Source organism: Mobula birostris, chromosome 15, assembly GCF_030028105.1.
Source record: "Mobula birostris isolate sMobBir1 chromosome 15, sMobBir1.hap1, whole genome shotgun sequence".
NCBI classification, from domain to species: Eukaryota; Metazoa; Chordata; class Chondrichthyes; order Myliobatiformes; family Myliobatidae; genus Mobula; species Mobula birostris.
Window position 1 is genome coordinate 23,210,748 of NC_092384.1, and position 12,542 is coordinate 23,223,289.

Here is a 12,542-nt window from a genome sequence, read left to right on the forward strand (position 1 = left end):
GCTTCATTCCTGGAATGACAGAAATGAAAGAACAAGTTGTTGGATCGAACAAAATTGTGACGGTGTTTGTGTCTCTGTGATATTATAAAGGGGATTCAGATCACAAATGTACAGAGGGACCCTCACATTCAAGGTTGCTCAGAGCAGAGCTTTAAATCTCCAGCCAGAAGCAGTGAGTGAAAGGGAACCATTTGAAAAAGACAAAACTTGGAAGGAGCGAATTTTATTTGAGCCAATAAAAAGAAAGGAGGTGTAAGCGGAGCAGCCATTGTAGGAGTGAGAGGCTTTGGCAAGAACACACGTGGGCAAGCACAGCCAGAGGTACTAAGTGAGTTTCGAGTAAGCGATTTTTCTTTTTCTTCATCTATCAGTATATACATACTTAGTTCACCGAGAATGGGTCCAGAGTTAGTGGTATGTTCTTAGTGTGAGATGTGGGAACTCTGGAGACCTTAAGTTCCCCTGATAACTACATCTGTATGAAGTGCATTGAGCTGCGCCTCCTTAGAGACTGTGTTTAGGAACAGAAACTGCAGATTGATGAGTTTTGCTCACATGGGAGAATGAGGTGGTGATAGATAGGAGCTAAGAGAGGAGGTCACCCTTAAGTTGAAGGAGGCAGGTACCTAGGTGACTGTCAGGAGAGGGAAAGGGAATAGGCAGCCAATGCAGAGTACCCCCGTGGACATTCCACTCAATAATAAGTAAACCACTTTGGATACTGAGAAGGTGCTTGGGAAGCTGAAAGGGCCGAAGATAGATAAGTCATCTAAACGAGATGGACTACACACCAAGGTTCTGAAAGAGGTAGCTGAAGAGATAGTGGAGGCATAAGTAATAATCTTTCAAGAATCAATAGCTTCTGGATGGTTCTGGAGGACTGCAAAATTACAAATGTCACTGGAAGGAAGCAGCAGAAAGGAAATTATAGTTCAGCTAGACTGACTACAGTGGTTGAGAAGATGTTGGAGCCCATTACTAAGGATGGGGTAATAGGGTACTTGGAGGCACATGACAAAATAAACCAAAGTCGGCATGGTTTCCTCAAGAGGAAATCTTGCCTGACAAATCTGTTGGAATTCTTTGAGCAAATACCAAGCAGGATAGACAAGGGAGAATTAGTGGATGTTGTGCACTTGGAATTTCAGAAGGCCTTTGACACGGGCCTGCACATGAGGCTGCTTAACAAGGTAGAAGACCATGTTATTACAGGAAAGATATTAGCATGGATAGAAGGCTGGTTGACTGGCAGGAGGCAAAGAGTGGAAATAAAGGGGGCCCTTTCTAGTTGACCCACAGTGTTCTGCAGGCGTTGGTATTGTAACCACTTTTTTCCGCATTAAGTATCAATGGTTCATGAAAATAATCCTAGAAATGAAAGGGTTAACATATGCAGAGCATTTGTAGCTCTGGGCCTGTACTTGCTGAAGTTTAGAAGAATGAGGGAGGGGGATCTCATCGAAACCTATCAAATATTAAATAGGCTAAATAGTATGGGGTGGGGGGGAGGGAGGGAGGGAAGATGTTTCCTGTTGTTCAGCCTCAGAATACAGAGATGTCATTTAGAACCTGGATGAGGAGGAATTCCTTTATCCAGAAAGTAGTGAATCTGTGGAGGCCAAGTTGTTGAGGATATTTAAAACAGAGGTTGACAGGTTCTTGATTAGCCAGAGTATCAAAGGTTACGGCGAGGAAGGAGAAGAATGGGGTTGAGAGGCATAATAAATCAATCATGATGGAATGGTGGAGCAGATCTGATGGGCTGAATGGCCTAATTCTGCTCTTATGGCTTATGAACTTTTCCCAATGAAAAGCTGCAAATCATTATATGTACTGATAACTGCCAAGTGTAACACTGCATTTGAATAATAATTTCACAGTTACAGAATGCTTTGATAGCATATATTCTTTTCATAAATTAATCTGAACCACAGGATTCAAGTTACTAAGTGCATTGAAGAAAAAAATCCCGGTCCTTACAGTAGAATTTTGATGAATGCTATAATTCAAAATGTTGTCTCTAATAAGGGCTGTCCTTGACATTCTGTAGGAGTCACAATATCTGGCTGATTACCCATATTGATTTGGTTTGCATTTTAATCTTCTCTTTCCTCTTGTTCAGGTACAACTTGTTATTGTAAACTCTTGCCGTAACCCGACTGTCTGACTCATTAGATGGTGTGAATCATTTGATGAATCATTTCCTTTGATCTTGAAAAGTAAGGTATGCTCTACTCTCTTACTGCTACCACATTATACTTCTTCCTCCCTTCCCCCCCACCTTCTTACTCTGACTTCTGCTCTTCACTTCCAGGTCTGATGAAGGGCCTCAGCCCATAAAGTCGACTGTCTACTCTTCATTCGATGCTGTCTGGCCTGCTGAGTTCCTCCAGCATTTTGTGTGCTGCTTTGGATTTCCAGCATCCGAAGATTTTCTCGTGTTTGAGAAACCTACTCTTTCTACCGCCATCAAAATTTCTGACGAAATCAGAAATGCTGTGGACACTCAGCAGTTCAGGCAGCATTTATAGAGTTAACTTTTCAGGTCAAAGACCCTTCATCAGAGTGGAAATGTGAGGAAAAAAAAAGTGTTTTCAGTGTGTTGTAGGGTGTGGAACAAGGATCTATATATAACAGGGTGGAGTCCAAGGTTAAGCACTTTACAGTGCCAGCGATTGGGATTTAATTCACACTGTTGTCTGTACAGAGTTTCTACATTCTCCGTATCCACATGGATTTCATCCAGGTGCCGCAGTTTCTCCTACGTTCCAAAGATGCAGAGTTACATAGTAAGCTGTGGGCATGCTACATTGGCACTGGAAGTACAGCATCAAGCGTGGGCTGCCTCAACCACATCCTCAAACTGTGCCAGTCATCAATGAAAATGGTGCATTTCACAAATATGTGTCAGTGTACATGTGACAAATAAAGCTAATCTTTATCTTAAAATATTAATCTTCATCCAGGTGTCCAAGATATTGTCTAACCATACTTCCATCATTTTCTTTTATTTAATTTCAAATTCCCAGCTTTTATTTTAATTGACCAAATATGTCCACATATTTTACAACTCTTCCAGATAACCACTTCCACCTTTTCTGGTGGTCAGTTTTCACTCGAACAGTCTAGCTGAATGTTGGGTTTCCTTCTCTAACTTTGTTCCTGTCACACTCTCCTGCTGTTTCCTTAGTTTGTCTTCAATAATGAGACCTCCAGAGGTGGAGAAGGTTGTGAGCTTCACATTCTTAGAGGTAAATATCACAAACAATTAGTCTTGGTTCAGCCACATGGATACTACGGCCTGGAAAGTACACAGATTCCTCTACTTCCTCAAAAGTTTAAAGACATTCAGCATGTCTCTTATAACTCTTACCAAAAATAATAGGTGTACCATAGAAGGCATCCTATGCAGCAGCATCAGAGTTTGGCATGGCAACTGCTCTCCCCAAGACCACATGAAATTTCAGAGAGATGTGAACACAGACCAGTCCGTCACACAAACTGAACTCCCCTCCATCGACTCCATCTACACTTTGCACTGATCTAGAAAGGAGACAACAATCAAGAACCCCTCCTACTCTATTCATTCTCGATTCTCCTCACCGCCGTTGGACAGAAGATACAAGAACCTGAGAGCACAAACCACTAGACTCAAGGACAGCTTCCATCACATTGTTACCACACTCTTAAACACACTTCTCATGAGATGAGAGATGAACACTAGTACTCTTAATCTTCCAGTCTACCCTGTAATGTCTCTTGTGCTCTATTTGTCTCCCTGCTCTGCAGTCTCTCTGTAACCGCAATATATTTCTGCACTGTTGGTGGTCTTCCATTTATACTGTTACGTAACCGGCAACAATGAATATTAATCGAGACTGGTTTTATAAAAACAACCGAACATTTATTAAACACGTATAAACGATAAGGGAAAAAAACAAAGGAAAACTTTAACCGGAGGTTAAACAGGTACGCAGCCATTCATCAACTCCACTCGGCTCTGGTTCTTAAAGCGTTAAATGCGGAAACAGTTCTTAAAGCGATAACTTCGAAAGTCCAACAGTTTTACACATTCCATCGGGAGAGACTTCTCTGGAGGACGATTTCTTCACCGACGTACCTTTACTGCTGGTTCTGTCCACAGGATTCCCGATGCCGAAAATAAAGTTTAAATCGACTGACCTTAAATTCCTTTTAAAGAGAGAGCCTTTTTGCATAACTCATTGCGCTTTTACAAGAGTTATCTCAATGCAGCTTCTCTTCAACGAAGACTCAATAAGGTCGATCCTTTATTAAACTGCCAACCGATGCAGACTTCTCTCGATCCTTCACTTCGATGAATTCTTCACTCTCCCTTCAAAACTGTCGCAATTGAGTAAATTGGCACTTCCAGCCACAAATTTCCAGTTCAATAATACAAATCTTGTAAGAGAACGCACCTTCCGTTTTAAATGAAACTGCGTCACAAAAACAAACACACAACAGAAACGGAGGCACAACAAGTTCTACCTGGAAAACTACAAACTCAAAATCCCACTACGTCACCTGACTCGACCCTTATATAGTCACGGGGGGCACGTGTCATCACGTGACCTCACAATGGCGGGAAAATCACATCAGGTGACCTCCAAAAGACCAGTGCTACCTCAATGTACTTATGTATGGAAAGATCTATCTGGATGCCGTGCAAACAAAGCTTTACACTGCATCTCAAGACATGTGACAATGAAAACCAATTATCAATCTACTTTGTCATACCCTTGCACTTTGTTGATGTGAACTGCACTTTTGCAAATAGAAAAATTGTATTCTGCATTCTGTTTAGATATATAGATCGAAAAAAAATATATAGGCTTTACTATTTCACTCAGCCGTACTTGATAGCAATGATTCAGTATTATGTTCTACATCATTCAGGGGAACCCATTTGCTCATTCTGTGTGCTGCTAGTGACAGGAACCTGGCTCAAACACATTGCCTCCATTGGAACTCTCACAGCTCAGAATTGCCCAAAGCTCAGTGTTGGAAGAATGCCTCCGTTTTGGACAGATTGGGACAAGTAGTGTGGGGTTTAGGCCATCAACTCCAGCCCCCACAGGCATTCTCTCCAGACTGACCGAGGAACACCATTTATTGAACACAAGACATTCTGCAGATGCTGGGTATGCAGAGCAACACAAACACAGACTTCTAGAGGAACTCTGCAGGTCTGGCAGCATCTATGGAGAGGAAGAAACAATGTTTCAGGTCAAAACACTTCATCAGGACTCATTTGCTCCATTTGTTGACAGACCACCCGGATCCTATAGCCTCTCTCGTAACTGGCTCATGGAGCTGATGGACGGTGCTATTTATTCCTCTCGCTGTTTGGCTGCACAGCACATTCATCTCTGACATTTCTCCAGAGTAACAAGCTCAGGGGTGGGCAGCTGGCATTGTATCCACCGGGAAATGAGACGGAGACTGGAAGGTCCAAGCGATCTACCAGTACATGGAACAGGTCCTGCCGTCGCCCAGCACTGGCTGCAGTCACAGTGCTGGTCAGAGTGCAGTGCTAAACGTCCACTTCAGTGCTGAACAGTTGTACCACCTTCCTCAGACACCCAAAACTAGTCCTCCTGGACAGCTTCTCCTCATTGAGCTGCGGGCATATCAGCGCCGCAGAAGCACCAGCAGAGAGAAGCAGAACCAGAAATAAGTTTAATATCACCAACGCGTCATGAAATTTGTTGTTTTATAGTACTGTGCGATACGTAACTTATTACAATCATTTTGCTCTCTTTGCATTAGTGTTTAATATATAGTTCTTATTGTAACTTACAGTATAGGTATTGCATTGTACTGTACAGCTGCTGCAAAACAACAAATTTCATGACACGTGGCAGTGATAGTAAACCAAACTCTGAATAAGTATACAAGAAATACTTAAATAGAGCAAAGAGAGATCAAATTGGTCAGGTGATGTTCATAATTTCATGGACTGTTCAGAAATCTGATAGCAAAAGGGGATGTTTCATAAAGCGTTGAGTGTGGGTCTTCAAACTTCTGTACCTCCTCCTTGAAGGAAGTAATGAGAGGGTGTGGTGAGTGTCCTTCATGACGGATACCACCTACTGAGGCATCTCCTTTTGAAGGTCTCCTCGATGATGGGGAGGCTAGTGCCCATGATGGAGCTGGCTGAGCTTACAACTTTCTGCAGCTTTTTTCCCCGATCCTGTGCGAAGAATACTCTACACCAGTGATGTAAGCAGTCAGACTACCGTAGTTGGTACGGTTGCATCTCCATCTGGGATACACCTGTAGAAACTTACCAGTCTTTGGTATCAGGTCAGGATCAGAATCAGGTTTAGTATCACCGGCCTGTGTTGTGAAATTTGTTAACTTAGCAGCAGCAGTTCAATGCAATATATAATATAGGAGAAAAAATAATTAAATCAATTACAGTATGTGCATCTTGAATAAATTAAAAATTGTGCAAAAACAGAAATCATATACATTTAAAAAGTGAGATAGTGTTCATGGGTTCAATGTCCATTTAGGAATCGGATGGCAGAGGGGAAGAAGCTGTTCCTGAATTACTGAGTGTGTGCCTTCAGGCTTCTGTACCAGTAAATAATAAATTCAATAGCAGCTTTCTTTACCAGGAAGTTGAGAGTTTCTAGGTACCACCTCAGGATGTAGCTGAAGCAATAGGCATATATAAAGGAAAATAAAGATGAATCTATCTAATCTGGAGCAATATGGTCTTAAATTGGTGAGAGGAGATGAAGGGATGAGAGAAAGTTTCTGTGAACTGTAGACCTGATGGATCCAGTGTCTGTATCATAAAAATGATGCAACACCACTATATACATGGTAATCAGAAGTTCAAAGGCAGAATAATGAATGTATAAGATACATGAACCACGTGCTGAATAATTAATGGGATTTTGGTCATTACACTTCAACAATCAGTGAACATTTTAAATGTATCTGCTTTACTTTTCATGGAATTTAGTTCAGAAGTTAAAGTACCAATATATTGTGCCAGGTAAATAAAAATGCACGAGAAGAAAGTGAGGATTTTTTTCTAGGACACAAATGGGTGTATATTTGAATAAAATATTGCATGCCAGTGCAAATATCAAACTGAAGGACTGCATCAAGTATTATTGAACAATATAAAGCAAGTAAACAGCCACACTTACCTGAACAATCACTGTGAAAAATATAACAGTGATCGTTGTTGCAACAAAATAGTCCTTTGCCTTGATAACCTGACCATTGAGAAGTATGACCAACGCAAAAGCCACTGCACCTCTTAAGCCACCATACGTCATAACAACCTGGTCAATTCTGTCCAACGGGACAAGCCGGAAATGATTTACTACCCAGGTCTGTAAGATTACACCTAGGAATGTAAAAATTGGGCACAATAAACATTCTCTTCTTTACACAATAACATGAATCATCCTATGATCAGTTATCAAATTCTTAATTTCAAAAACAGAAATACTTCTATTTATCGTGTAGATTCTAGCTCTTTATTCACAAGATTTAACTTCCTAAAATATTTGAGTTACATACTTGTACTGGAACAGATTTAGGTTTAGATCATATATTACTACAGGCATAAAGCCAGGTGCAGCTTTGGAAAGACACACAATCATGGATACTAATTCAGCTAATTGTCCTCAAAGACCAATGCACATATTTTAAAGACCAACAAGGTTCTGTACAATGTTATTATTGGGGGTGGGGAGTTTCCCCCCTCCCCCTTTTCCTTCTCCCTGGGCCTCCAGTCCCATGATCCTCTCATATCCCTTTTGCCAATTACCTGTCCAGCTCTTGGCTCCATCCCTCCCCCTCCTGTCTTCTCCTATCATTTTGGATCTCCCACTCCCCCTCCCACTTTCAAATCCCTTACTCACTCTTCCTTCAGTTAGTCCTGACGAAGGGTCTCGGCCTGAAACGTCGACTGCACCTCTTCCTAGAGTTGCTGCCTGACCTGCTGCATTCACCAGCAACTTTGATGTATGTTGCTTATTATTAGTCAGTCCTCCTCCTTTGAGATAAGGGCCAACATTCCAACTCCATTTTATTGATTACTATTTGCTATTTTAATGAAGACAGGCTTCTGTGTTGGTGGGAGTAGTAGGAAGAATCTGAAATAATTTATTTATTTGGCCCTCTTAACCTGGGTGTATGTGATCTCACCCAAGCAGGAGGAAGAGGAAATGGTTGAATGAATTAAATCAGGGCATTCACTTATATCAGTCATTTCTAGTTTACTGGCATTGATAGGTCCTTTCTGTCCAGCAGACCTGAAGAGGCAGGGTAGAAAGAAGGGAGGAAACAGGAATACTTGCCTATTGCCCTGAAGACAAATATGAAAAGAAGTGTGAAGAGAACAAGACTCGTGTCCCAGGTCCATTTCGATGTGTCCACAGCAGAGATTCCCAGCAGCATGAAGATAATTGTTTCTGAGCTGCTGGCTAATGTCTTCATTGTATATTTTACAGTTGTGCGTGACTTCTGTGAAATGTTAGCTTCCACATACTTTTTGCAACACAGGCCGCAGAAAGTGACACTAAATAGGATACAAAAATTTGTTTGGGCATGATTTTTAGACCACATGTTTGTTTTAATTTGAGATTTTGATTCTGAAATAATTTTGGATATCAATTCATTACAATTCAATTCAGATTCAAGCAATAAAATATTTAACCAACTTTCAAATGATGACACAGGTAAGTGCAGAAGTGGAAGGCTTGCGGTCTTACCCAACTCACCCTTCAATACAATCCTCAGATCAGAAAAAAACACAATTTTCTTTTGAGTTTTTAGTTTTATCCTTAATATGACTATAGCATCAATCACTCTTTTAGTGTGAACAAATAACTCCTGCCTTTAATTCTCTTACTATTTACGTTTAGACACATTATAGATATGGTTGCATTTGAACTGCTATAGTTTAACTTTTTCTACTCCACGCAGTCTATAAATTATCCTCACTTTTGCTTTGTTCAAATTTTTTTAATTCCAGAAATTTCTTATTTTTCCCCACTACTCAGTGATTTTAAGTGATAAGTCCTGTGGACCTCGTCTGCAGTGATTTTTGCATTAGTTGTTTCTTTGCATCAGAACTAGACAGTGGTTGAAGTCTATCTCAGACTTCAGATACACCCTAGTCCGACTGTGTGTTAAATCCATATAGATCTGGGAATATAGGTCAGGTAAGTTCAAAGTAAATTTATTTTCACGGCACATGAATGTCACCATATAGAACCCTGAGGTTCATTTTCTTGTGGGCATATTTAATAAATCCATAGAATAATAACTAACAGAATTAATGAAAGACTGTACCAGCTTGGGCGTTCAGAGTGCAAGAGACATCAAAATGTGCAAATACAAAATAAAATAAATAATAATAAATAATTAAGCAATAAATATTGAGAACATAAAATGAAGAGTCCTTGAAAGTGAGTCCATTGGTTGTGCGAACATTTCAGTGATGGGGCAAGTGAAGTTGATTGAAGTTATTCCCTTTGGTTCAAGAGCCTGGTGGTTGAGGAGCAATAACTGTTTCTGAACCTGGTGGTGCAAGTTCTGAGGCTCTAGATTCTTGATGGAAGTAGTGAGAAGAGAGCATGTTTTGGGAATTGGGGTCCCTGACGATGGATGCTACTTTCCTGCAACAACATCTCATGTAGATGTGCTCAGTGGTTGGGAAGGCTTTACCCGTGACGGACTGGGCTGCATCCACTACTTTTTGTATGACTTTCTGTTCAAGGGCATTGGTGTTTCCATACCCGGCTGTGATGCAGCTGGTCAGTATACTCTCCACTACACATCTTTAGAAGTTTGTCAAAGTTTTAGATGTCAGGCCAAGTCTTTGCAAACACCTAAGAAAGTATTGACACTGCTGTGTTTCCTATGTAATTGCACTTATGTGCTGGGCCCAGAAAAATCCTCCAAAATAATAACACCAAGGAATTTAAAGTTTCTAACCCTCTCCACCTCTGATCTTCTGATGAGGACTGGCTCATCGACCTCTGGTTTCCTTCTCCTGAGGTCAATAATCAGCTCCTTGGTCTTGCTGACTGAGTAAGAAAGAGGTTGTTGTTATGGCACCACTCAGCCAGATTTTCTATTTGCTGATTCATCACCATCTTTGATTCAGCCAATAACAGTGGTGCTGTCAGCAAACTTGAATATGGCATTGGAGCTGTGCTTAGCCACACAGATTCAAGTGTAAAGTGAGTACAGCACAGGACTAAGCACACAGCCTCATGGTGCACCTGTGCTAATAGAGGTCGTGGTGCCAATCTGAACTGACTGCAGGATACAAGTGAGGAAATAGAAGATCCAATAGCACAAGGAGGTATTGAGGCCAAAGGCTTGGAGCTTATTGATTAGTTTTGAGGGATGATAGTATTGAATACTGAACTGTATTTGATAAAGAGCATCGTGATGTATACATCCTTGCTGTCCTAATGTTGCAGGGTTGAGTGAAGAGCCAGTGAGGTGGCATCTGCTGTGGACTTGTTGCTCCTGTAGGCAAATTGGAGTGAATACAAGTCACTACTCAAGGAGTTGATACTTTTCATCACCAACCTCTCAAAACACTTCATCAGTGTGGATCCAAGTGCTACTGGACGCCAGTCATTGAGGCAGGTCACCACGTTCTTCTTGGGTATAACTGAAACCTGCCTTAAGCAGGTGGGTACCTCAAACTGCTGAAGCAAGAAGTTAAAGATCTCAGTTGATCAGCACAGGTATTTAGTACTTGGCCAGGTATTCAGTCTTGGCTGAATGTTTTTCGTGGGTTCACCCCCCTAAAGGCTGCTTGCATGTCAGTGTCAGAGACTAAAATTACCGGATCATCGGGGGCTGTGGGTGTTTGTGATGATTCCTCCATGTTTTGACAGTCAAGACAAGCATGAAAGGCATTGAGCTCATCTGGAAGCAAAGCCCTGCTGTCGCCAATGTTACTTGATACAACTCTACATAGTATTCAAGCCCTGCCACAACTGTTGAGCATCCTTTGTTGATTCAAGTTTAGTGCTGTATTGTCACCCATGAGACAGCTTTCCAGAGGTTGTCTCTGCACCTCGTGTAGCTTTTTTGGCCATCAGACTTGAATGAATTTGATCTGGCTCCCAGCAGATTGTGAATCTCTTTCTTTCTTTTTAAATCTTTTTATTAAATTAGTACACAAAAAGTAAAACATGTAGACACTAATACACTGTTGCAATATAAATTTGCAAGAGATATTAATATACAAAAAAAAGTTAGTACAAACAGTGCAGTTTAGATATAAAATAACAAGGTAATATAATAGTATACTAATTTTCCATACATATCAGTAAAGAGAAGAAAAACCCCCCCAAAAAAACCCACCGTGCAACTAATCTAAAAAGCAAAGCAAAGCAATGGGCTAACTAGGTAACAAGTAGACTTAAACAACTTAAAACAATCACGTCCTCAAACCCGACCTCCATTAAAAACAGTTAAAAAAGCAAGGAGGGAATGTAAATATGGGCAAAGAGAAAAAAAAATTAAATGAAAATGTTGAATAAAAAGGTCTCCAAGTCTATTCAAATTTAACTGAAGTATCATAAAGATTACTTCTAATTTTCTCCAAATTTAAACATAGTATCGTCTGAGAAAACCAAAAGAACGTAGTTGGGGCATTAATCTCCTTCCAATGTTGTAAAATACATCTTTTCGCCATTAAAGTAAGAAATGCAATCATTCTACGGGCTGAAGGGGAAAGATTACTGGAAATTTTAGGTAATTCAAAGATAGCGGTAATAGGATGGGGAGAAATATCTATATTCAATACCTTTGAAATAATATTAAAAATTTCTTTCCAAAAAGTTTCCAAAGTAGGACAGGTCCAAAACATATGAGTTAAGGAGGCTATCTCCCCATGACATCTGTCACAAAGAGGGTTAATATGAGAATAAAAACGAGCTAATTTATCTTTAGACACATGTGCTCTATGAACAACTTTAAATTGAATTAGGGAATGTTTGGAACAGATAGAGGAAGTATTGACTAGTTGTAAAATATGCACCCAGTCATCCACGGAAATAATAAAGCCCAATTCCTTTTCCCAATCTGACCTAATCTTATCGAATGGAGCTTTCCTAAGTTTCATGATAGTATTATAAATAATAGCCATTATACCTTTCTGACATGGGTTAAGGTTAATTATAGTATCTAAAATATATGTAGGAGGTAATGTCGGAAAGGAAGAGAGTACAGTACTTAGGAAATTTCTAACTTGGAGATATCTAAAAAAATGTATACTTGGTAAGTTATATTTGCAGATAATTGTTCAAAAGACATAAGGGAGCCATCTAAAAATAAATTCAAAAACCGTGATATACCATTAGTCTTCCAAATTTGAAAGTCACGATCCATGGAAGAGGGGGGAAGAATATGTTACCTAAAATAAGAATCGCAAGCCCAAATTGATTAAGATCGAAAAATTTTCGGAATTGAAACCAAATACGTAAGGTATATTTAACTATCGGGTTACAAACCTGTTTGTA

At 40.2% G+C, this 12,542-nt stretch overlaps 1 protein-coding gene across 1 annotated transcript in view; it reads right to left on the reverse strand.

Moving 5' to 3' along the window:
• The window catches only part of slc9a5 (solute carrier family 9 member A5), a 181,203-nt gene that overhangs the window by 93,966 nt on the left and 74,695 nt on the right, over positions 1 to 12,542 (reverse strand). Inside the window, exons 6-7 of the mRNA XM_072279421.1 lie at positions 8,349 to 8,569; positions 7,188 to 7,390 (exon numbers count right to left, since the gene is read on the reverse strand). Of these exons, the coding sequence (XP_072135522.1) occupies positions 7,188 to 7,390; positions 8,349 to 8,569 (424 nt within the window). The remainder of the gene's footprint in view (positions 1 to 7,187; positions 7,391 to 8,348; positions 8,570 to 12,542) is intronic.